A 25309-nucleotide genomic window follows, 5' to 3' on the forward strand; every position below is an offset into this window, starting at 1 on the left:
GTGGGTGAAAAACAAACACCCTTACATTCTTCTCTACTGTATTCACCATTTATGTGAGAAATACAAGAGAGAATAAAAAACAATTCTGAAAAACTGCTGCTTGACTTGGAATAAAGGATATCCCAGTCTAGAAAGGAGTTAGTGCATGAAGTCAACTTTTCTACAGTGTGGAAGACTTATAGAGAACAAACTGGTGGAAGGCCCCCCAGTCCAGCTGTTTCTTCAGCTAGATAAGGAAGGCATGACAGAGGCAAACAAGCAAAAGGTAGCATGACTGACACAGTTCACAGTGAACAAGGTTCGAGTTGCTCTCCTGAGAGAGAAATGAAATGCTTTCCACATTCAAAGCCACAGGAGTAAACCTAATACCTAACAGCAAAAATGTAATGGTTAAATTTATGATACGATCTAGAAACAGACATAAGTTATTGCACTCGGTGACATAATTAAGACTTAAAGCTTCAGGCAGTACACTTAAGTCTTTCAAAAACTTCATTCATTCATTTACTGACCAGGTGCTTCATACTACCACCACTTTAATTACTCGGCGGGGTCCTCGGCGAACTTATAAAAACCAATTAGGGTGGAAGCCGCTTGCCCACGCCAGCCGCGGCTACTCGGCGAGATTTGACTGCGTTTACTCACTGCTCCCTTTAACTCGTGACAAAAGGAGCTGCTGGGAGTGGGGGGGCGTCCCGAGGGCCGACAGCCCGGCCTTCCAAATTTCAGGGAGCTCATGCCGAGCCAGAAGCCCAGCTGCGCACCGAGCACCACCGCAGCGCTGCGCTCCGCTCCGGCAGGGGGGTCGTGCATCCATTTTGGGGTCCGACGGGGTGGGTGCTCGGGTGGGGAACCCGGACAAAACCTGCTGCCGACAATGCTCCATTAGCTTATCTTCAATCCACAGGCGCGATAAGGTGCCCCAGCACGCACAGCGGTGACTAATGACCGCTAATCCCCCCCCTATCTCCTCGGCCATCTCCCCCCGGTCCGCTTATCCCGCTGACACCTCGCTCCGTGGCCGCCCCCTACACACCAAACAGCCCCCGGCACCCACCCCGAAACCCCCCCAAGCCCTCCACCGAGTCCTGGGGCCGGCCTTAAGTTTGGGCTGGGAGGGGCCACCCCCCGCAGTTACCTGAGGCGAGGCAGAGTAATCCGAAGAGGTAAAAGTGAACAAACTCCGCGATCATTGTCCTCAGGTGGCGCCCGCAGACAATCTCATGCCAGAAGAACGGGGGTAGGAGCAGCGGGGAGCCCCCAGTTGTAATCCCACGGCAGCTCAGCGCCGATCGGGCTCCGCCACCCCCCGGTGCCGGCTCGGGGGGCGCTGCCAGAGGCGGGGGGCTGCGACAGCACCCTGGCCCCGCTCTCCCCTCTCTCGGCCCGGGCGTTCCTCGGAGGCGCCTTGACACTTCCTGGGACCATCCACGGCGACGGAGGAAGACAAAAGAGCCCGGCTTCACCGCTCGCGAGTTGCTCGCTCCTCTGGTCGGAGCCTTCTCGGTTGTTGGGGGTGTGGGGTGCCGGGCAGAGGGGCGCTCCCCGCCACGGAGGGTCACTGGGCGTCCGGAGCGGGCGAGGGGCGGTCGGAGCGCGGCGGCGAGGCGGCGGCAGCCCCCGCTGCCATCACGGGAGAAGGCGGCAGGCGCGGCGCGGGCCGCGGTCACGCAGGGGAGCCCGGGCGGCAGCTCCTCGCCCTGCCCAGCATCGCCGCTACCACCCCCTGCGCCACGGAGCCCCCTCCCCGCCGCCGGAGGAGGAGGGCACAGGAGAGGGGCGAAGGGAGAAAGGAGGAAGGAAGGAAGAGGCAGCAGGAGCAAAACTTCCCTGGGCCAACGCCCCCACCCTCTTTCCCTCGGTGCGGTAGGAGGAGGAGCAGGAGCAGCTCCTCGCCTGCCCCCTGGGCCGGGGCAGGGGTGCACGACTCAGGCGGGGCCGAGCCCTCAATTTCTGCTGTCACGCTGGGCCGCCGCCGGCTCCCCCTTCCCTTCCTCTTCTCCTCCTGGCTGCTGCCTCGGGACACTGTAATGGGGCCGCACCTACACGGCCCCGGCACGGCTCGGCAGACCCCGCCCCGCCGAAGGTAACAGGCGGGGCAGCCACGGCCCCCTCCGAGGCGCCGGACGGTGTGGGGGCGCCCCAGCCCTGTCCCTGTCCGTATCCCTATTCCCAGCCCTGTCCCGTGGTCGGAGCCGGGGGTGTTGCGGGCAGCATCCCCTGAGGAACTGCCGGTCCCCACCCCGCAGCGCACCTGCGGAGCCCCTTGGGCCTCCAGAAGCCCGCCATGAAACGGGCGCCCGGCTCCTCGAGGCCTCCTTTGTGGTCATGGGGCGCCGGGGAAATTACTGGTTACTGGGAAATCCTGAGGGGCTCAGCGCCCTCTTCCCACCCCACGCGGTGACCCCATGGCACAGAATGCCTTAGCCTGCTTCCTCGTGACGGTTTCCTTGCTTGTTTCCCTTTCCTGTCCTCTGCCATAATTACCAATTGCACTGGAAGACGGCGTAATAAATAAAGGGCTTTGTGGGCAGGGAGAGCATAGTCTAGTTCTCCCACTGGAGCAATGCAAGTGCAGTTTGTCAGATCATCCCAGGTGACGAAGACCAAGCCTCCCAATAAGCTTTGTCATGTCCCTGCTTCTGCAGTGGGGTGCATGGCCAAGCACCATGAGGGCACCTCTGTGTAGCCCCACTTGCCTTATCTCACGGCATGAAAGGTGGTGGTGGGGCACGAAGACCACTCCACAGCTGGAAAGGCTGGGTGGGCCTGAAAGAAAGGCTGTCCTCAGACAAGTACAGCACGTAGCGGTACTGCCACCTCACAACATGGTGCTCCATGTGTTCCTAGGCCTTGTCATTAGGTTGTAAGGATTGAATAAGATGTAAAAAAGAAACTTAATTTCCAAGAAATTCCATGTTGAATACGTTAACCCCATTGCAAATGAGCCTTTTCTTGCAGTGGGATAATAAAGCTCCAGAGAAAGAAACTTACTTTATTTCCTGTTGCAGGACTTATACTCACCCTCCATTGCTATCAGCCAAACATGTTCTGATGTGCACAGCCCCCATCAATCAAATCACACTCATGCTGGCATACCACTATGTTTGCCCCATTTTCCCTCCCTCGTTGTGGCACAGGACAAACTTTGACTGAAATTCCAACAAAGAAAGCTCCTGTGGGTTGCACTGAATCTATTTTAGTCTACTTTCATGCGGGATCTGTAAAGACGATTTTCAATAATGTACAGCAAAACTGTTTTACATTGGAAAAAGAAGTGCCTGGTCTGCAAGTGTACCTATCAGTAGCAGCCAAACTTGCAAGATTGTCCACTAACACCAGTTCGAATAGATCAAGCATTAAAACAATCAAAACTTGGAAAAACAATCTGGTGCTTTAACAACAGACATTAATTTTCAGAGAGAAAAATACATCAGAGTCCTACTTCAAACACATTTAGAAAACAATCATAATTATGGAATCAATAACAGGCATTTCCACAGTGAATACATCCACATATGACCAGACTTCTTAAAACCATACCTAGCCAACAATACATCTTGCTGTTCAAATACTGACCTCATGCTATCATTCTGCACTTTCTGAAATAGCACCCCCAGAGTTAAAACACACAGCAAAACCAGCAAAGAGGTCCTAGACCATCCCTGACCCCTACACAGAAGTTTGAGATTTCAGTAAATTTCAGTAAATTAGGTTTTTGTTTTATTTTTTAATAAAATAAACATGAGTCATATGCAGGGCTGAAAAGAGCCTCGAGAGTTCATTTAATTCACCTCCCTATTCAGAGACAGTCAAATAGATGTAGACTCCCACATAGTGTATTTTAATCCCATTTCTAAAATGTCTGATAACTGGAATTTCATATCCTCTTTAAGTAATCTGTTCCAGTTACTGTACAGTCAGATTTTTTTAATGCCTAGACTATATAGGTTCCAGGAGGAAAAGAAAACTCACCACCAGTACAGATAAAATTTTGAAGGCTTATTTTTTATTCCTTCTGTAGTGATACTACTATCAATACTTGATGGACTCACTTATGTTGTGCTGGATTACATATTTTAATCTACTGCTTCTGTTAAAAAAGCAGAACTGAAAATTTACAAGCAGATCACTCTACAGGGTGTAAGTGGATTCACATATTCTGTGAATGTACATGCATACATATATTTTATATATACATATATTTATTTACTTGTAAAATGTCATTTTTAGGTATCCAGTTTTTATATGAAGCTATCATTGTCAACACTGTGTAATCTTTAATTGTAAAATAAATAAATTAATGCATTTCTATGATGTGTGTGTTATCTATGAACATAAACTAATCCATTTACTTTGTAACTGGCAGTAAGTATATGTACTGTGGGGAGATGGTAAATAAAACATTTACCATTTTCCAGAGTGATTTGTCCACTCAAAAAAAAAAAATGTTTTCCTGTACATTAGTAAAATAATAAGCTACTAGATTCATGCACTCTTTTGCTTTGGTCATTCAAGAAGAAAAGGGGAAAAAAAAAATTCATGCTATGTTGAAACCTTAGATATGATGGATATTATTTTTTTTATTTCACATTTTCAATGCAGAGAGATTCTAAATACAGGAATGGATTAAAAGTCTGAAGTTTGAACGACCTTATGAGGTGAGCATAAGTAAAACAGTTTAAATGTTTTGTGCCTCTGTTACTCCGTCTTTAACAGAGACATAAGACTGTTTCTGTCGCTGTAAAGAAATATTTATTCTGTGAGAAATGTGAATCAATTCCACATCAGGCACCTACAGTGAAAGTATACTAGCACTTCAAAGACTTGTTCTACTTGTACTGTCTCAAATACTTCATAACATAATGGTTAGCTGTCAGTGTTTTCTTACTTCAGAAAAATTACTAGGAGTGGATATATACTGGTCTAATTATCTTTTTTAATTCATTTAGATTGTAATAATACATAACAGCTGCACAGCTGAGTGAATCTCTTCAGATTGTAAGCCTACAAAAGTTCATCAGAATATGTTATAATTGACATCTTTAATTCTGCAGATGTTCTTACAAAATGTGGGCTATTCAAACATCTTTATTGTCCTTGATATTGAGACATACATACATACATATATATATAGGAGAGACATGTATACATATATATCAGAAAATGCTTTAAGAAAAAGACATACAGCTTTAATCTCTTCAAATTTGGGGAACACTTTTTCTATGTGTATTTAAATGCAGATATACTTGTGTTAATTCTAGAGTACGTGAAATATGAGTGCATGAAAAATAACTTGATACGATAAATTTGGTGGCATCTGAAAAGGAGAAGGCAAAAATGTCATAAAACTACATTCCATTTAAAATTACATCAATGGATAATTTCGACTACAAAAAAAGCATAGAGAGATCTATCCCATTTCCACTGACATAAAGTCATGTTTTTAAGTGAGCATAGGTCAGTTCTGAGACTTTAGAAAATACCCTAATGTATGCATTTGATTGTAGAATAATATCCATCTACTGCATTCATTGCAGTGAAATATTAGCTCTAATTCTCAGCATTTACCTTTCTATTTAAGTTTCATACAGTACTGAATATGGTTTGAAGGGCTGAATTTTTAGTTTGCTATTTATATTCTTATAAATCATCACCCATTTTTCAGACTTATACAAATATGTAATATTTGAGAGAACAGGACTACTCATGCACAAATTAACACGTGCTGCCTGTGTTTGAGACACAGGACTTTGATAGGAAATCTCCAAGAAAAAGAAAAGGTTCTCCAGAAATGATAGTTGTGATTCAGCAGATGGCACTCTTCCCTCAAAGTGACTGAAATCAGGGCTGCCTCTGATACAAGAGAGAATGTGCTTTTGGAGATGATTTATTTCAGGGTACTCAGAAGAACCTGAATTTTTGTAACTACTAAAGATCCAAGGGTACTTCTCTCTAAAGGCAGAGATATGTACATCGTGTCTTGGATGTGTTATGGGGCAACTGCACTCTCTCCATACAAACCTCTTTGAACTTCAAGTGGCTCTTACCTTCCTGGTCTTAAAACTACTATGTTGCCTTCCAGTTATCTCCACATGAGCTGGCTGCCAGGAATACTTATGTGAGTGCATGTGTATATTATACAATGTGTACACATATGTACACAGAATTTATCATTCTAACCATACTGAGGCTGGCAACAAGTATGACTAATCAGTAATGTTATTTTATACGCTACAATTAAGCCTCCCTTGACATCAGAGAGAACTAGTTCAGATAAGAGTACATTGTTACTGTTACCTATTAGACTATTACGAAGATGGTCTGTACAAATTATTTAAGCTAGAACTATTTTCGTAGTTTTTTGTCAAGATCTTCATGGTATCTTTCCCAGGTCTGGGTCTGCTTTCATGTGATTAACCATATAGATTAAAGAACTGTATAGACTAAAATCAGCCAACACTAATTTTCCATATAGAAACTCACATTCACCCATACTAACTCACGCAATTCCATGTCTTGTCTTCTTCTTTTTTTTTTTTTTCCCCACTTAAGAAGCATTAAACTTAATCATTTTAATGGTAGTGACCGGTAGCCTACTATAATCTACATATTTAAATTACTGTATTACCATTATATTACCTTCAGAATGTAATATTCATTTAAAAAAGGCACCCGCCTACAATGTCCCCCATATTCATTCCATTGTTCTATGAGATACAGCAAGTTTCCAGAACTGCTTCTTCCCAGACTGTTTAGGACACCACCAACATCATGACTTGGATTATGTAGTTAACTGCCTTAAAAAACTAACATTTTTTTTCTTATATGTAAGCATTGATAATCTGAAATGAAATGGAAAAATGCAAGGAATTACATCTCTCCCTTTATACATTTGACTCTAAGTGTATTATGGTCCCAACCCATGTTAGGAATACTAACTGAAGTCAGTAAACATATAAGACAACAGAACAACATAAATTTTCAGTACTTTTTAAAGTTTTCAGTAATACAAAAATACATTAGAACTAAACAGTCAATTATGTTTTTAGATGCTGAAGCACTGCAAAGTGTAACTGAATATAAAAAGTGCATGGATAGCAAAAGCTTTAAAGCCTACAGTTGTTGTATAATTAATTGGGATAATTAATATGGGCAAACAAAAATGTCATGACTTCCATGTCCATATAAGTCAAGTTGTGTCTCTTTCTTGATCTGAATGGCTACTGTTTAAACCTGCTATTCAAAGAGATTATTTTCTTGCATTTGATTGTTAGGGCCTTAAGATGTTTTGGCTTTTATTTACATTAATTTTGGGATGCAACTCATTTCTTTGATGTTATATTTAATTACACCACTAGTGAATTTAGACTTCCAGTATCTGAAGTACACTGGGGCAGCACAACATTTGAAATAGTACTCATGGTCATTGCAGAGTAAGGAACACTAGCAATAAAATCTGAGTTTTTATTTGTTATGTTGAATTTATAGATAGAGACCCTAAATAAGCTCAGGTCTCATCATTCCAGGTGTATAAAAACAACATGACAAAAGATCCTTTCTTTGAAGGATTTATAAAGCATCATTATCAGTGGAAAGGAATACAAGAAAAATTCACCACTGGCATAAACATGGAAAATTTCATTGATGTTTATCCTTTAATACTCTTTTATATTAGGGGTGTATGTGGCTTTTCATTTCTGTTTCAGAGATGCTATAACACATCCCCATGGAAAAAAAAATCAAAAAAAAAATATCACTGAAGCTATATTCTTTCTGTTCCTCCAGCAGAAACTGCTAAGGGCATATTTTCTATTCAGTCTACTCAGCACACTAGCTCAAATGCCTTTCAAAAATTATTATAATTATAGGAAATAATGTGTACAACTTCTGCTCTGCGGTTTTGTTCTTGGTAATGACAAAATGCTAATCTATTTAATATGTAACTTATATACAAACAACACAGTATTTATTACAAAACCAGTGTTATCTCCGATACTACTAAACAAAGAGAGACCTGTCCCTGAAATCTCAGTATTTGGATTAGATGTTTAACAGATGAGCCATTCAATACTCACTATCCCCTTGTTTCTATGCAGAGTATAGGAAGAGTTTGAGGGTGTCACCTAGTGGATTGTTCAGACTGTCTATAAGAGAGCTAATAAGCAAAACCATCCAAATGGCATTGAATGAACTAACAAAATGAAAGAGATTCTTCTTTTTTTTTTTTTTTCTTTATTTAATTACTCCAGGAATTTTGAAGGCTTCAACAAAACGTTATTGTTCCATAATATCTGCCTTTTGGTTCCCATTCATGTCATAGAATCTGCTGGCACTGACAAGGCCAGTAAGAATGATGCATCCAAAATTCTGAAGAGAAAATTACCTATGTTCCTGGCTCAGAGGAGGGGTTTAATATTACCACAGACGACCATTTTAAATGAGTTGCACAAAACTTTTGTTTGAGATTACAAATAAGTGGAAGAAATGATATACAGTGCCTGTAGGTTCCATCAATTATATTTTAAAAGAATGAACTATTGCATGGTTTTCAACAGGCCATCAAAAAAGGTTTTTTACGTGTATTAGTTTGAGATGGCTGCATGCATTTATAATTCATGAATAGTTAAGGTTAACCTTAGCAATCTGGAGATGAAAAGGATTACATAAACTATCCATCTTATTTCTTTGATTGAATTACTGCACATATTTAAAGCAGACGCCACTTAAGAGCTGAATACCTGCAGTGAATTAGCTCAGTCAAATGCAAAGCAGATACCCAAGCCAGCACACCCAGTACAAGTTTCAATTGCATGTTGAAATTTAAAATAACCAGCATACAATTTATAATTGTATGATGAAAGCCTATCTGATCGCATATATTTAACCTCTTTTAATTAAAAAAATGCTTACTATAGTTTTAATATTATATTCTGCCCTTGAGTGGAGGAAGGGAAAAAGTAAGGATGGCACTACAAATGATAGAGACATCCTGTATTAGTGCCTAGAGCGTATAGGTTACTACACCTCCTGATCTTTTTCAGTGTGACCAGCATGGGAAGAGGAGAAACATCTTTGCCCCATGATGGTGTCCTTGATTGTTGGTGGCAGAAGTACATACCACCTGTCAGCAGACACAGTACACTAGTGAAAGGAACAGCAAAAATCTAATGTTAGCAGTATCTTTTGCTGGCCTTGCTCTTAGTACCCTGCTTGAAGTGATGTCTATTTAAATGAACAAGTGGAACTGCCTTCCTTTACATATAATGGCTAGCCCAGTCTTAGCCTTTTCTGCACATTGCAGAAAAATGTTGGTGAAATATCAGAGAAAAGGTTTCAGTAAACCATATCCATATTACAAGCTCTCAAAACCACACCTTGAGAGAACTGTGAAAATTTGTATTATTTAGTTTAATTACCGAACCAAAAATGTGTATAAATGCATTTAATGTGTTTGGGTAAAACCAAACTACCCCTGCTTCGTGAGGTAGGTGGTACAGGAAAAAAAAGGAACAAAAAATGTGTAACCCCTCACCCCCCAAAAGAGGAAGCAGAGGTATGATTCTACTAGATATTTTTTATATTTTATATATTTTATATTTTTATGTTTTCTGGCCCTTAGCAGCATTTCCCTCCTCTTTGGGATTTGGAGTTATTTTCAGGTTTTCATTTTATTTTTTATTTTTTTTTTACTATTTATTCATTTATTTATTTATTTTCTCCAAACAGTTGGTCTAAGTCCTAATGGATTCTGATAAGAAATGCCCAGGTCAAATGTATTATATGGTTCAGTTGTGGACACTGCTAAAGAACAAAATCTGCAGGGCGAGTAAGGATTGCGGCTGAGAGAGAGGATGCTATCAGTCAGTCTTATGTACCCATTCATACAGCAGGCTATTGTCTTTTAAAAGAGTTCCTTCCAGCTTTGTGCAGGATACAGCAGTACCATGCTCACGTACTGCATACATCTCCTCACAGAAGGTCAGGCTGTCTTCAGATTTAAAAAAAATAATAATAAAACAAAACCAACCAAAAACAACCTAGCGGGAAGGCCTTGGGCCCCAGCTAAATATTTCATTAAAAAGCAAACTGGTCTTGCATGTGTTCTCCTTAAAACCTCCCAAAGGACAAATCTGTCAGGGTATGTCTACATAGTTAGGAGCATCCAGTAACACAACTATTCCTCCCACTCTCTGAGACGGCCTGACACGAGCCAGCTCCAATCCAGAAGCTGAGAAAATATGCTATCATAGTGCCAAGCCTGAGCTAACACAGGTTGTGTCTCAACAGGCCTTATTAACTGAGGCTCATTACTGTAATAACATGGCTAGATGGCTGCTGTGCTGCAGCTGGCTCTGTGTGCCTGGCTCGCGGTGTGTGAGGAACAGGGCGCTTAAGTATCTGCTCCTGACTGTGTAGACATGCCGTCAGTGTGTTCCTCCTCTTCTTCCCAGAGGTTTTGTCATTTAATTTAAAGCCAGCAGCTGCTTCTCTCAAAAAGCTCTTCCGGCATTAAAAAAAAAAAAAAAAAAAAAAAAAAAAAAAAACATTTAAAAGATAGCACGTTTGTGAGAGGTTGTGGAGGGCTGGCTGCCTCTGGCAGCTCAGAGGTTCGTTCCTGCTATGCCATGATGGAGTTCACCAAAGCATAAAGCATGATCTTAAGTGAGGATCACATATACAACCTCCAGTTTCCTCTCCTCTCACCTCCTAACAGAGAAGATGCAAGAGTAAATTACAATGAGCACTGGAGGAGGAATAAAAAAATGCAGCCATCTGCTTTCAGATAAAAAGTGAAAAACTCCCCCTTCTCTTTTATACAAATGGACATGTTTTGTATTTTCCAAATTGTTACTGAGTAGACAGAATTTATCTGCATTTACCCTCAACTATACTGTTGGGTAAACATCCTACTTTTAGCTCAAGGGCACAGCCGGAGCTGCACAGACTCATAGCTAATCTCAAAGAATGCAGCAAGAACAGAAAAATCAGTCTTTAAATCTTAATGCTGGAAGGGGACAACACCAGAATGGTAGTTCAGACAGTAATATCAGACTGAATAGACAGATACACAGGGCAAAGAAAGTCTCAGGCGAAATTCTTACAAACCATAGCAGGGAAAGGTATTGCTTGGGATCTACCCTTTACACTTACGATCCCTGTAGCTGTATTTCTTAGGTGGGTTGGTAGAAGAGCAACAGCCAAGCACTGGCACTACAAGGGGCTACAACGCTGAAACATGAGTAGAAGTTTGAGAGGTTACATTCAAACACATTCAGTTGGTTATCTTTTTACTAACAGCTTTACTTTTTATTGTAAAATTTTAAACTTGATTCCCAACTTTGAAGACAATAAGTCACGCTTATTCCTTGCATCACTTTTTGGTATCCAATATTACTTGTGTTGCAACATTTGCATTTTGATTTCAAGAGGCAAATGAGATTTTAAAAACCAGAATTTTATAATTGCAGTGGTAAAATCCTCCCAGACAGTTCAATAAGATCATTTTAGTATCTACATGTCTTTCAGTAAAATACAATTCAAAACTCTGGTGTGCTTTGTTCTTTTCTGGATTGTTTCCAAAAAGTGTTGTTTTTAGTTTGTAGTAAACTATGCTGTAATGCCCTCTGCTGGTATTAGGTTGGCAAAAGCCAGCTTTAGATTTCCTTAGGTTGTTTAAAGAGGTGTAAAAACCATTTAAAGACTGAAGCTTCAAACCCTATGAACTTCTGCCAGTACACTAGGTTGGTAAGAATCTGTAAGGAACTTTTAAGTAAGAACAACCAAATTGATTTTAAATAATCCCAAACAACAACAACAAAAAAAATCTAGATCTTTCAAGATTTCTCAAGCAAGAACATTTGCTAAAGTCTCACATTCTATGAAAAAATTCCAGGGCTAAAGGAAGAAACTATTGAGTACCAACTGATGTCCATTTAACTTTAAGAAGTTAATTCTGCACTAGCAAAACAAGACCGTACAAAACAATAAACATAGACTGAAGCCACCATTAAAGCAAGGAATTGAATCTATACACTAGGACTTAAGTGATATTCTTGGCCAATATTTTTAGAAGGTTTCAAGAAAATGGGAATGATAATTCAGATAGTGTAATATACTAATTGCAATATACTGAAGAATCCTGCTTCAATACTTTTATTGCATGAATACATGAAAAGAAGGAAATATTGAAAATCAACTTGCTGCAGTTTTACTTTAAGCTTAGTGAGATGTTACCCATTCCCAAGGAGTTAATTAATACTTTTCATGAATAAATATCAAACCCACCAAAATCTTCTATACTGCAAGGTTAATCAAGTAACAGTTTTAAAAGTGCCAGTGCTATTTTATTTGACGTATCTTTCATAACTTCTTTGTTAAAATTGCTGTAATTAGGTAGAGTACTGATAAAAATAAGGTACTGAAAATTCTTATTGTTTTTGTCTTTCAATTCTCTCTGAGTGCAGAGTGAAGATTATAAACATGGCCCAAATTTGGCTTCTTGGAAATGGGAATGAGAGTTTCAAAAGTGCTTTGCAGTGGGGGGTGAGGGAGATGTTCAACTGCTATTGAAAAAACTCCCATTCGTATTCCTGAAAATACCACCCTTAAAGCTTTATCAAGAATCCCTTGAAAGAGATTTTTGCTCAAAGCCATAAATCTTTCCATCAGATATGCAGGGAGAATAACCAATTAACAGGAGACATGAAGGATTTTCTTGATTACAGTATGGATATACATTTCTCTGGAGAGCTGCTTTTGTTCAAAACCAGCCTATAGAGTAGAGCAACATAGAGTATTTTTCACAATGAAAAATGGACGGTTTTAATGCAATGGAAGTATGGGTTTGAGTAATCTAAAATATTTTCATGAGAAAAATTGTTATACAATCGATAGCGTCTTATTGTTTAAACACAACACAATTTGTCAAAAATATTTGACAAAATGGATCCAAACGATGAATACATGTTGATATGGTAACAAACATGTTAAAGGCAAACATTAGGATTTTACACTATTGCGTAGATTTAGGCTAATCCTTAGAGGATTCTAGGTTCATGGATCTGCTCTGTCCTAAGCTGGCGGTAGCTTGAGAGCAGGTGTGGGATGCATGACTCTCACTTTTCAGAGATGTATGAAAAGCTGGAGTCCATCTGTTTTCTTCTCAATCATTTTAATTATTTGTCCTATCTCTGATTATCCATGTAATCTAAGCCACAGTGAAGACACTGCTGGAGAAAAAAAATTAAATACCATAATGTAGTTCTCTTTGAATTCTACTTTGCTCTGATGAGAATCGCAGTTGTTTTTATTTTGTTTGGGTTTAGTTTTTAAATTTAACGTATTCATTACATGAAACAGTTTGGTTAGTGATCAAAGGTCCTATCAGTGAAATAATGCAGTGCTTAGCCTTTGTGAAATTTGCATTATTGCTCTTCTGGAAGACGTTACCCAATACGGCCTATCAAAGTAACATTCTTGAATTGTCTCTTAATGCTACTCTTCTCTAATAAGCAACGTGTTATAGGCAATTATATATAATGATTCATCACTAAAGAGGTTAGTGTTGTATCTACTGGCTAAAACACAACATCTTCAACAAACATCATATTCTATTATCTGTTGAATTCAGGATAGCATTGATTTGACACTGATTTATCACTTGGACAGCGGAGAGACTTAAGTAAGCACACAGTGCAAAATCCATCCTACAGAGAGGAAAGGATTTATTTCTAGCATCTTGGTACATGAATGTACACAGATTGCTGTGGCTTTCTAACAATGTAATTAAAGTATAGCAATCATGTAATATCCTTGCCCAAATGCTTCCATTCTTGATATGACACTTTACACAAGTATATATCTCAGTTCTGAAAAAGTTCACATGGTAAATAGTAAAATGGCAGCCATTTCCATGGCATAGCAATCTTCTCTTTTTCTCACAGTTAAGCACATATTAACAGCAACAGACAGAAAGAAAAGCTGAAGGGACTTGTGTCTTCAGTGCTCTGCTACTGCACAGGTAGCAATCATTTAAGTCTGACTGAGGTTCATAGAATCATAGAATCATAGGATCATAGAATATCCCGAGTTGGAAGGGACCCATAAGGATCATCAAGTCCAACTCCTGGCACCGCACAGGTCTACCCAAAATTTTAGACCATGTGACTAAGTGCACAGTCCAATCGCTTCTTAAATTCAGACGGGCTTGGTGCAGCGACTATGACTAGTGACTATGACTATGTTTATTACATAACCATAAGGGCTGTTCCAAGTCCATATACCAAGTAGCAGTAAAGTACTTATATTCAGCCAACTCATTCTTCAAACATTTGCCATCTGAAACACTGCCACATCCAAATCAGAGCACAATAATTCTACCTCATGAGGTTTGAGGTCACAACTTCTGGAGTAATGTGAAGATATTATTTCTTTCACATCCTGGAAAAACTAAGGCACATTTTATTTATACCCATGGAAAAAAATAGCAACAGATAAATAGCTTTTTGGGTGCATTTCTGCCAAACTCTTGGCAAATTGAGTAAATCACATGAAATAAATCTCTACTTTTAAAATCAGATACCAGTTTCTGGAGCTGATATTTACAAACAAATTATTATTATTATTACAAACAACTTATATGGCAACAGGCCATATCAGGTCCAAATTATTTACCAATAAAATTTGAATTTTGAAAATAACATGGTACTGAATAATCAAGGGAAGAAGTGATATCTTCATTTCTTGATCCATGCAAATCAAGTTAAGATGCTTTTCTTGAAGCCTTAAACAAACACAAGTGTGCTTTATGTAGCCCAACACAGGGGTTAATGGGTGAAATTTAAATGGCTTTTATAAGTTTATACTTGTTGATCAAGTGGTCTTTTCTATCTTACATGCTACAAATCATGCAGCTGATACTAAACAATACATTATCTAGGAGATGAGCATAAGGTGTTTTTTTTTAATTATATATTATAATAATTTAAAAGATTTTCTTTGTGTTTGCATCTGTAACCATGCCACAGCTTGCAAACGATTCTCTTAATTCTATTGACAAAAATGAACATAGATCCAAAACATGATAGTCTATACCCACAAAATGGGAAACAGTTCTTGCTTTCACACCTCTTCCATTGTGGTTTATAGACTACAACAAAAGCTGATTACACTCATGTTCCTAATTACAAAAGTTAAGGGAATTTTCTTATCTTTCAACAGTTATGTCTTCAGTTGATTACAAGTAAGATTGGAAAACAAATCCTCTAATGAAATATGTACCACAGTTGAACTAAACACAGTCACACATTGCTTAGCAAGGCTGCCAATAAATTGAAACAAATACAACTCCTGAAATGTTTCCATGAAATAAGTAATTAAAGGTTTTCTAGTACGCAGCTTCATGGAGTACAAAGAATAAATCACATAAAATAAAGGCAAGACACTAACAACCCAATTTCACGCAGAATTCCAACTCCTGAAAGGTTTGAAGCCTCAGGCACTTCAAATTCACTGTTCTCATTCAGAGAAATGATTTGCAGACCTAAATGAATATATATATTTTTTTCTTTGAGTCAAATGATCCATCTGTTTACTAAAACAATTCACTGCAAAGCCAAAGAGGTCATTTCAGGGTAAAACCTCCATCTTAGCAAAGGGTAAACCAAACAGGGTGTCAAGCTGAACTATTTGAAGTATAAAGTGACGTCAGCTAATGTTTGATGATGTTCAGATTCTATGATCTTTTTGCTGCAGCATTTTTAAGACTGGGAAACAAAGAATCCCTTTTTTGGAAGATACAGCCTTCAGAGGTTTATATTTCTACATCATTATCCCAGTTTTATGTTGTCAACTACTGTCAATAACAAGCTTCATATGTTAAATTGTATATACTGTCCAACTTACTAAAAAACTTGGAGCCATCGGACAAAGAAGCATTTGTCAGTAGGCTATGGATTTGTACGCTAAATCACAGAAAGAGGCATTCCAGAGAATGTTTCTCATCTTCTCCCATTTTAGAATGATGGATTCCATTTATTTCAAATTGCTAATTTGCAGTAAAGTTGGAATGTTTTGATGTGGAACTTGGTGGCACGGGGAAAGAGTAAAACCAGGACAGAATACGTTCTTGTGGAATCAGCACATTGATTAGGAAAATGTTTGCCTGAAACGAAACTACAACATATCACCTGAATTTAACATTAACAGTAATTTCAGTGGTGTTAGGTTTTCAGTGGTGTTAGTGCTTCTACTAAAATCAAGGAAAAACTTCCTTTACATGGATTGTATTCTCAAAATTAAAACATGGTTTTACTTCTTAAAATAGAAACACAATAGAGAAGTTGCCATGATTCTTCAAGTACCAGTGCTGTTCACAAGAATTAGCAGAATGTTTACAGAACAACAGCTGTTTTCAGTGAGGTGATTCCCCCCTCTCTTTTTCCAGTTCCATGCATTGGAACCAGGCAAGTGGAAATGCTTTATTAAGGCCTCTGCAGATAGTACTGTCTAGTAGTGGAGGAAACTCTACTGTATAGATACTGTACAGATCTGGGAGATCTGTATCACCTATCTTAGGACTAACAAAGCATCTTCTAGAATTGTCTATTTCTGTCCACTTACTGCAGAGAGACATGCACGACTGGTTTAGACTTGGTCTATCAACCTTTTATACACCTGAATTTAGGCAAGATAAATCCAACCTTTATATGTAATCCTAGAGGTACACTTGTGTGAAGGATCTTGTCCAACTCGGAAAAGATCTTTACACTTCAATACCTAACTTTAGATACATTTAAAACAAGTCTTTGTGTCAGGAATCTCAGCTGTAGACAAAGTCTGTGAAGAAGCAGTGAGAGCTGTAACTACAGGCTCTGAATCTGAACGGCTTGGCTGAATCATTGGTCATCTGACTGAAACATCTGAATCAAGCAGAGTTTCCTTGGTTATTTTCACAGAAAATTCTAAATCAGCTGTTTGCATATATAAATTCATTAACAACAACAACAAAAAAGTGGATATAAGAAAAAGATAGACAAATTACTCTGCATTTTCTTGTTACAGCTTCGCATTTCTCCTACTGCTATCCAAGGACAAGTCGACAAACACAACTGCATTTCCCTGGTGAGCAGTTTTGCAGTACAAGAGGAGATTGTGTACATGTATGACACACTGGAAGTCCTTTGCTATGGACTGAACAGTCTGCGTGCTTCTCTCTTTGTCACCTTTTACCCATTTTTGTCTTTCAAAAAGAAACCATAATGAACTCTCTGTGCAATTAAGATCTTGTCCTAAAGTCCACAGTAGAGATCTCAATTCCTCTGTAAGTTATCTTTGAACAAAATGCTTAGTTAAACTTGTTTTAAGGTGACTGTCTCCTTGATGTTAAACATCAAAATAGTCTATCACCAAAATTACTCCTCATGTTTTTCTATGAAGCTGCATTACTTCTTGGATTATAGAAATTATATTGTCAATGTGCAAAAGTTGCATCAAAGTTGCATCAATAGTATAATAAAGCAAACAGAGCACATAATGATACTATTAACCTTTCCAGTAAAAATTGCCAGGGTAACTTTTTATTTCCATGACTTTGGAATGGGTTCATTGCAGGGTATCCTTTGTCAGGCGCAATGTTGCTTCTTCTTGTGCCCAATTTTAGAATACGCATTTTCCTTTGAAATTTGTAAGATGACAGAGAAATTATAGTGAATTATCTTTGGAAAATATCAACATCGAATTAAAGTCTTATTTTCCAAACATGCTACACATAGACACTAAGCAGACAAAGAGAAAAATAATAAATCTGATCATTTTCAATGCAAACTAGAAGAGTTCCTCGTGTTCTGCCATGTTCCATACAGTGCTTATGAACTGTGATAATAAGGATGATTAATAACTAAAAGTTTTCTCATCTTACTTTGTTTTCACATCTCTTTTGGGGTTTAACACCCAAGCAAGTGTTTAACCCTTAGTGCTTGTTTTCAAAGTCATGGATATGTGCTTCCAAAGTTCTTTAGGTAAATGGAAAAAAAATGTTATGAAAATGTGTTTCTGTCTTTCTGCTTCTTCTTTTAAATCCACTGCTTTGTACAGTTCATTTAAAGTACTTTTGAGATTGCTAGACACACAAGCTAGAGGTAAAATACTGATATGACATAGATTTAATCTCAAATGAAAACAGATGCCATTTAAAAATGATTTAAAGAGTACAGGTGCTTTATATTAATCAAATTCTTTTTTTGCTATAACTGTCGATTGAGGTGCTTATCTGTTCATGTTCTATTCAGACAAATTACTCCTAATAGTGTTTGAGGGCATGTTTAAGAGTTTTTAGACTGATTATAGATACTATACCATTTTAAAACTATAATAAATATCATATTCTTACAGCCATAGTGTATCTGTATAACATTCAAGCTTATTCATAATCATTGTCATGTACTGTGCTACAGTAACCTTGCAAAAATAAGTATTTCTGAAGTAACTATCTCAGCCTCACATGTTGAGAATCACTATATATCTGCATATTACATTTATTAAGAATTTATTGCAAGACTGTAGTCTATGCTCCATATTCAAACTTATCCCACTTTCTTACGGGGCTTGGCTGGCAGCAGGACAGGCAGAAGAACCAAAGATATTATTTTCATTTCTTATTCAAAAAGATGGTTTTAAACTGGGGTAGGACAAGAGAAACCAAATTCTTTCAAAACCAAACATTTTTCCATTCAAAACACAGAGGTTCAGGAGAGGTACATTTCCAGTGAATTGTAAGCCTGTTATTTTGCAGTGCCATGCACCAAAATTAATTACACAATAGAAAGATAATCAAGTTGACAATTAAAAACCTTCGCAATTGGCAAAAAAAAAAAAAAAAAGGAAAATATAGGATGTGACTTGGCTGATGTTGCAAGGTTTATCCATACAAAGTGCTCACTGAGAGAGAGGAGTAGGGCAAGGGGAATCAGAGAGTTTGGCCATGAATTTTACATAATGAAATTATGCTACCAGAAGATAAGGAGAAAAGTGAGGGAAGGGAAACGGAGGAGGAATACAGAAGACAGATCAGATGGTATATATTGAAGGAAACCAGGGAACAGGCCAATGCAGAAATGGAGAAAAACTAACAGCAATGCTCTAATGTGAAGTGGAAAGGATTAGAATAGCTACAGCAAGTCTTAGCAGCATAGCAACAGTCTTGAGAAACCTAATGACATCTGGGAACTTAAACAAGGCCTCTAGTCTGGATGCTATTGAGGTAAATGAAAATCTTTAGCAACAGCACCACTTGAGGTCTCATTCCAGTGTTATGACAGTTACTTGCTGCTCATCAAAAGGCTGCACTGTTGAGATGAGGACTGGGTTATGCATTAAATATCTGAAAAAAAAAAAAAAAACTCATCCTCTGAGTACACATGAAGTTCCTATCCATTTCTGAAGACTACTCCCTCCTTATTTTCTTTGACAGGAGTCAAAATGTTCAGTGTTTGACAGGGACTGGGCCTTAAGAATCGTCTCCAATCAACACTTCTATATTTTCCTCTCAGCTGCCTACCTCGTAAAATATGATTTCCCAAGCCCAGTGCCAGACACCACTCTTCTTCAGTCAAATTCTTCCTAGAGACTCACAAGTGTCACATCAACCAATCCAGCACTTCATTATAAAACAGGGGGTGAAACATAAGGAAAAGAAAGCAAACAAAAGAAAAATGTAAATAGCATCACTTCTTGGTTACCAGGTGCATCTTATCTTATCTCTCTCTGTCTCCCAGGCTGTAAATTCCTTAGGGGTAAGGGCTGCCTTAACAAGGGCTTTGTAGAGTGTTTTTCACAGTATTATACATGTATTCTACCACAGTCACAAATGTCACAGAGCTACTGTTCAGCTATTGTATGTTAGAATATGCAATACTACTTCAGGATTAATATATGTCACATGAGTTGTGTTTTGCAATGGCAAAACAAAAATCAAGATCTTTGTATTTCACTGTCACCTTTCTAGGACAAAAGCCCAGAAATTAGTGCCACAACTCACTTCTAGATAAATCAATCAGACTGTAACATGAGGAGATGAATGAGTAGAACGAGCATTTTATTTGTTCACTCTTATTGCTTTACGCTGAGATATGCTGCTGTTTTAATTCAACATGCTGGTCAGATTACATGAAACTTGGCAAACTGAACTGTCTTTATACGAAATTGTGAAACAGATATCTAAAAACTGTCTTAAAAGTCAGGAGTTGCCATACATTCCCACATTCTGAGCACTACTATTCACCTGTGAGTAGACACCAGACATTTAAGTATGTGTAAGTTTATATAAGTCCATTCAATTTTTATTTTGCTGTACTCCTGTATAATCTTTTCACTTTAAGTGTGCTAATCTCAGTTCGTGTCAACTCGTCACATATTGGCCCTTTTTAAACTAAGCCTTTTAAGGATTTTCCCTTGAAGCAGAGGCATGTGGGTGAGCACTTTCTTTGCTCCACATATGGAATAAGTTTGCATTTCCCCCCCCCACACACACACACTTAACAAGAGGTGATAAATCAGTCATTATTCTCTCTTCTGGTATGAGTCTTTTATACTTTCTATTCATATTCTGAAATTATAGTAGCAATACTTCTCATTTACATAAGACTTTTCAGCAGTTTCCTAATCTGCTTTTCTAACACTGTGAGTGAAGCAGATAGGTAGTATAAATAGAAAGGTTTCTGCGAAGTGGCTTAATACCTTGTGTCAGACAACAAAAAAAAGGATAGTTTCAGGGCTGGGATTAGACCAAAGAGATCACAGTTCACCATTTTAAATGCCAATCAAATTTTACAACATCATCTATGTATATTAAGTTGAATTTCAATTTGCATACAAGCCTAACAGTCCACTACATGCTTAATACATATTTTATTCCTTCAAGTAAACCAAGGAACGTTCGCATTAGGTTTACATGACAACAGGTCATATAGCTTATATTCCAACAACAAATGAGAGCAATTTTTTACATTTGAGCTAACAAGACACAGGAGAGCTGTTCAACAACTCTTGGACTCTTATTTCTTGTGTACACACAGTGTGATCATCACAGAATTAACATGAGGAAATAAGAAGAGATCTAAAACCAAAGGACTTTTTTTTCAGTTAGCTAATAAGCAGTGTCACTCTACTATTTAGTAAAAGAAATGGGTGTATAATTACACAACTCTTCACTTCCATGTGAAACAGAATTGTACTCACTCTATTTGTACCACCATTTTGTGCCTGTTCTGGAAAGAAAATACACTCCCTTCAATTAGTGCTAGAAAATGTCAATACCCTTTTAAGTGAAGCAGTAAAAAGCAGCAGAGAATTTGGAGCATTACAGCTATGGACATTTTGCTCCTTAAACGTTAAGTTTTAGTGCATTAGTTCTTCTAAAACTACTTTAAATGAAAAGTGCCTCTGCTAAGCAGTACAGCTAAGTCCTACTGCTAACCAGAAATGGGAGGTCAGAAATTGTCTGGTACTTAAATAAATTATTATGGTACCAACTGCAAGCTACTGAAAAATAGTGCACAGACAACAAATGACTTATTTTGTTTCAGTTTGGCTAGAGTTGTTTTCTTAGATGCTGCATACAAAGGAATTAGGCAACTATAAAGAGGGAGTTGAGATTACATCTCATCTGGTGCAGGGGAGACCCCAGGCAATGAGTTAGCATGGGGAGAAATGGACTCTACTTCTCAATCAGGTTTTCTCCAGTAATTGCCATGGAAAGTGGGGACTCACGAGAATGTACATTGTGCTGTACATCCCCAGTGTGGAAGGGGTAGAGCAAAGGTAACGCTTATTTAACAAGGATCCGTGTCTATGAATAATATTTTCAGCCTGTGACTGAATTCCAGGTCTAAAAGTAAGTGACAGAAATATATTCGTTTACTACAAGATGAAATGTTACACCTAACCTACAATCACTGTAAGTCTCATTTTTTTAAACTCTCAATTCACTGTTGAAATAAAGATTTTTTTTTCCCCTATAAAATGAAAGAAGACTAAAGACATCATGCTGAGGAAATTATGCAAATTAAACACAGTCCATACAAACCAATTAGTCTCAAGATCAGAGGTGGCATATTTTCTAACTTAATACCAGTTTAAGCTTTTATTTATGAGCCTATAAATAAATATTCCCTCACAGGAAAATGTACAAAAGAAGATAGAGTATCTACAGAAGATGACTAGGTTAATTCTGCACACCACTAATAATAATAAACAATATCCCTCTGAGGAACAGTTTATTTATAAATTACAGAATTCCTAATATTGTCTTGTAGTCATAGTTTACATAGGATTTACAGACTAAAAATTTGCTAAGACCATGGACATAAAGGCTAGATGCCTGGGGAGTCTTATAACAGACCCTTTGATTCAGAATCTACTACAGCAAGCATTCATTTGGTGGTTTTCCTTGTGTCCACAATAACACCACCTGCCTTAAAATGGCTGCTTTGAAGCAGCTCTCCCCCAAAGCAGAGTCAGCTAGTGCTCTCCAGTGCGTTGCATGCTCTTAATAGCAATGTACTATTTTTTCCCAAATACCACAGCATCTATTCATTGGGGAATCTGTGGCAAGCTGGACAGAGGCCAGAGAGTAGTCCCCCTGCTCTGACTGCTTCTGGCAGGATCACCATCCGCAAACCTGCTGCTTGTAGCAGAAATTACTAGAGGTGCATGGAGAATGAACTCATGGCTTCATAAGGAACTTTGCCTTTTTTTTTTTTTTTTTTTTCTGTTCAGGAACAGAATAAAAAGAACGTACAAAACCTGAAGTATTTGGTTGCTGAAAAGCACATGCTGTGATTTTGACTTTACTACTGAAGTATGTAGTAAGTTCCACGAGAAGTGTTAAAACAGGAAAATCTAAATGTCTCAACTCCTTATCTTATTATAACACTTTTTTATTTTCTCTTTTTAACTGACTTTTTTTCATTCATCTGAAATGTTTTGATTTTGATAAATAACCATTTCAGAGGAAAATTGCTTTGCTGAACATTAACTCCCATTTCACACGTTAACTTTCCTTCAAAGGAAGTACATTTTAAGTTTGGTTTTGCTCCAGCTATTCGTATTAGAAGGCTGTGCGTGAATTTTACTTCTCTGATGCACAGATTTTTTTTTTCTCATTTATAAATTTATTTATCACCATTTTACACCTTTTTAGCTTTGTTCCAACATCATCTTTGTTTGATCACTATTCTTTCCCCGATGAATATTTCCTGATGAGCGTTTTTGGGAGCAAACCTTCTCCCACAACTCTCTTTCGGCATCACTGTTTACCAGTTGTCATGCTGTGATCGATGTGTACACTCAGGTGCTTTCCCTTTATCATTTCACAATCATGAATTCTCAAATTTGTGGTAGATAATCTAAGTCCCCAAGTTTATGACTTTGTTCTTCACATACTGCACTCAATCCCACTTCTGTCTTGCTAGTCCTTATAGTCAATATAGCTTTGCACTGTAACCTCTCTTCAACTTCTATATCTCTATAGTTCCCTCTTTAGCATCACCCCTTGAGTTGCTTACTTGATTTACTGGTTTTATACTAGTTTCAGTCTTCTCCAATGTACTTTAATATTTTTATTACATAGAATAGAAAAAATAATTACACAAGTCCAGCTATATTGAATACCTGCTCTTCCCTCATCTCAAGGAATACGTTATCAAATAAAAATAGTAGATCTCATCAATTGTCTTCAGTCATCAACTACAGAAAATCTTATTCCATTTTCTTTTTTTTCCCCTCCCTTTCACAGTCATAAATAAGAATCTCATTTTACGCTACTGTGATCACAGTGTTTTTCAGAGAAAAAAATCAATGTGCCTGTCAGCACAGTCTTTTCCATCAACCAACCACCAAACAAAACCCATGCAAAGACACAGTTTCTCTTGAGTTTAGTCCTAATGCCAACAGTGCACAGTCATGAAAGTGTCAGACAGGTGTGGGTAAGAGCAAGCCATCTCACACCTTGGGTTTTTAACCCAGACCTCCAGATTCCTATCAAACCCTTCTACTCTGTCTCTGGTCTTCTACCATCTCCTTCCTACTATGTTTTCTACCAAGTCTATGTTTATTTCTTCCTGCTCCATCAGCAGTTCTATTTTACCAATACCATGCTCCAAACTTTTTGCATTGCTCTACCTTGGCTCCTCTATGTAACCTTAGCTACAGGTGAAGCTCCTCAGGCTGGCTGAGGCACAAGCAGTAGAGCAGCTGTGGGAAGTGGGGAGCTTGTGCTTCTTGGCAGAACTTACTTTGTGCCTAAACATGCTTTTGCCTGGATTGAGCCTCTTCTATTTTCCAGGCATCAATACTAACATCTGTAGAGTCTGGAAAAAAATATCTGGGTAGCCTATTTAGATTATAAAACAAGCTAAAAATAAACTATTAAATTCAGCTAAAGTATGTCTTCCAAATTCGGTATTTCCTGGAAGGCTGCTTCTTTCATACTAGTGTCCCCTTAAGACTCAGCCAAAAGTAGCATATCAAAAGCATACCAAAAGGAATGGGTCTTGGGATCAGATTATATCCTTTTACTATTGTTTAATTAAATTAATTAAAAATCATTTTGAAACATTTCAGCACAAGATGTGCATTTTCCAGAAGCAAATGGAAATAAACAGATAATGAATCTTTTTCATATCTGCTATAACTGGAACAGCAGCACTTTAATGCTGCACTGATTATTTTTTTTTTTTTCCCCAATAACTTGTTCTGAATAGCTCATAAAAACTCCAGAAGTATTCCAAGGCATCCTGTGCTCTTTGTGATGCTGGTTTCTGTAGCACGGTGCAACAGTTAAAAATTCTGAAAAAGCCTGACCCTTTGGGCAACAAAATAGCAGTGTTTGCTTGCTGTCTGAATTTGTATTCTTGTGCAAGATGAGACCCCAGGAAAATTCCAAAGTACCCCCCACCAAAAAACAACAACAACAAAAAACCCTCACAACCCTGCCACTGGCGTCTGCTTAAGGACTGATATAATAGGCCAATCATTTGGGGGGCATCAAGTCCTTTAAAAAAGTTCCCACACTCATATGGCTGTCAATGGTGGTGCCAGTGAACCATTACGCAAAGTCCCCCAAACACTTTGTAAACTAGAATCCGGGAAGACAATAGTAAAGTTCAGTGCTGGAAAGAGATAGTGTACTGAATACACAATGCCAAGCTTTGTCTGCTGGGGCTACTGTTGAGGGAGAAGGCTACTTAATCTCCCCATTTGCCCTGGGGATTCTGTTTTAATGCGTCCTTTTTGAGAGCCTGTGAACTGT

The 25309-nt window shown here is 38.5% G+C and overlaps 1 protein-coding gene across 4 annotated transcripts in view; it reads right to left on the reverse strand.

Moving 5' to 3' along the window:
* ROBO1 (roundabout guidance receptor 1) overlaps positions 1 to 25309 on the reverse strand; it is a 697351-nt gene that overhangs the window by 321326 nt on the left and 350716 nt on the right. The window contains exon 1 of one of the 4 annotated variants that reach the window (XM_083820576.1): positions 1139 to 2025. The exons of 2 other annotated variants lie outside the window; for them this stretch is intronic. In XM_083820576.1, the coding sequence (XP_083676702.1) occupies positions 1139 to 1193 (55 nt within the window). In that variant the 5' untranslated portion in view covers positions 1194 to 2025. Of the gene's footprint in view, positions 1 to 1138; positions 2026 to 25309 lie in introns of those variants that run through there. One more of the 4 variants, XM_083820575.1, reaches the window with a different exon arrangement.

This window comes from Anser anser, assembly GCF_964211835.1.
Source record: "Anser anser genome assembly, chromosome: 1".
NCBI lineage: Eukaryota > Metazoa > Chordata > Aves > Anseriformes > Anatidae > Anser > Anser anser.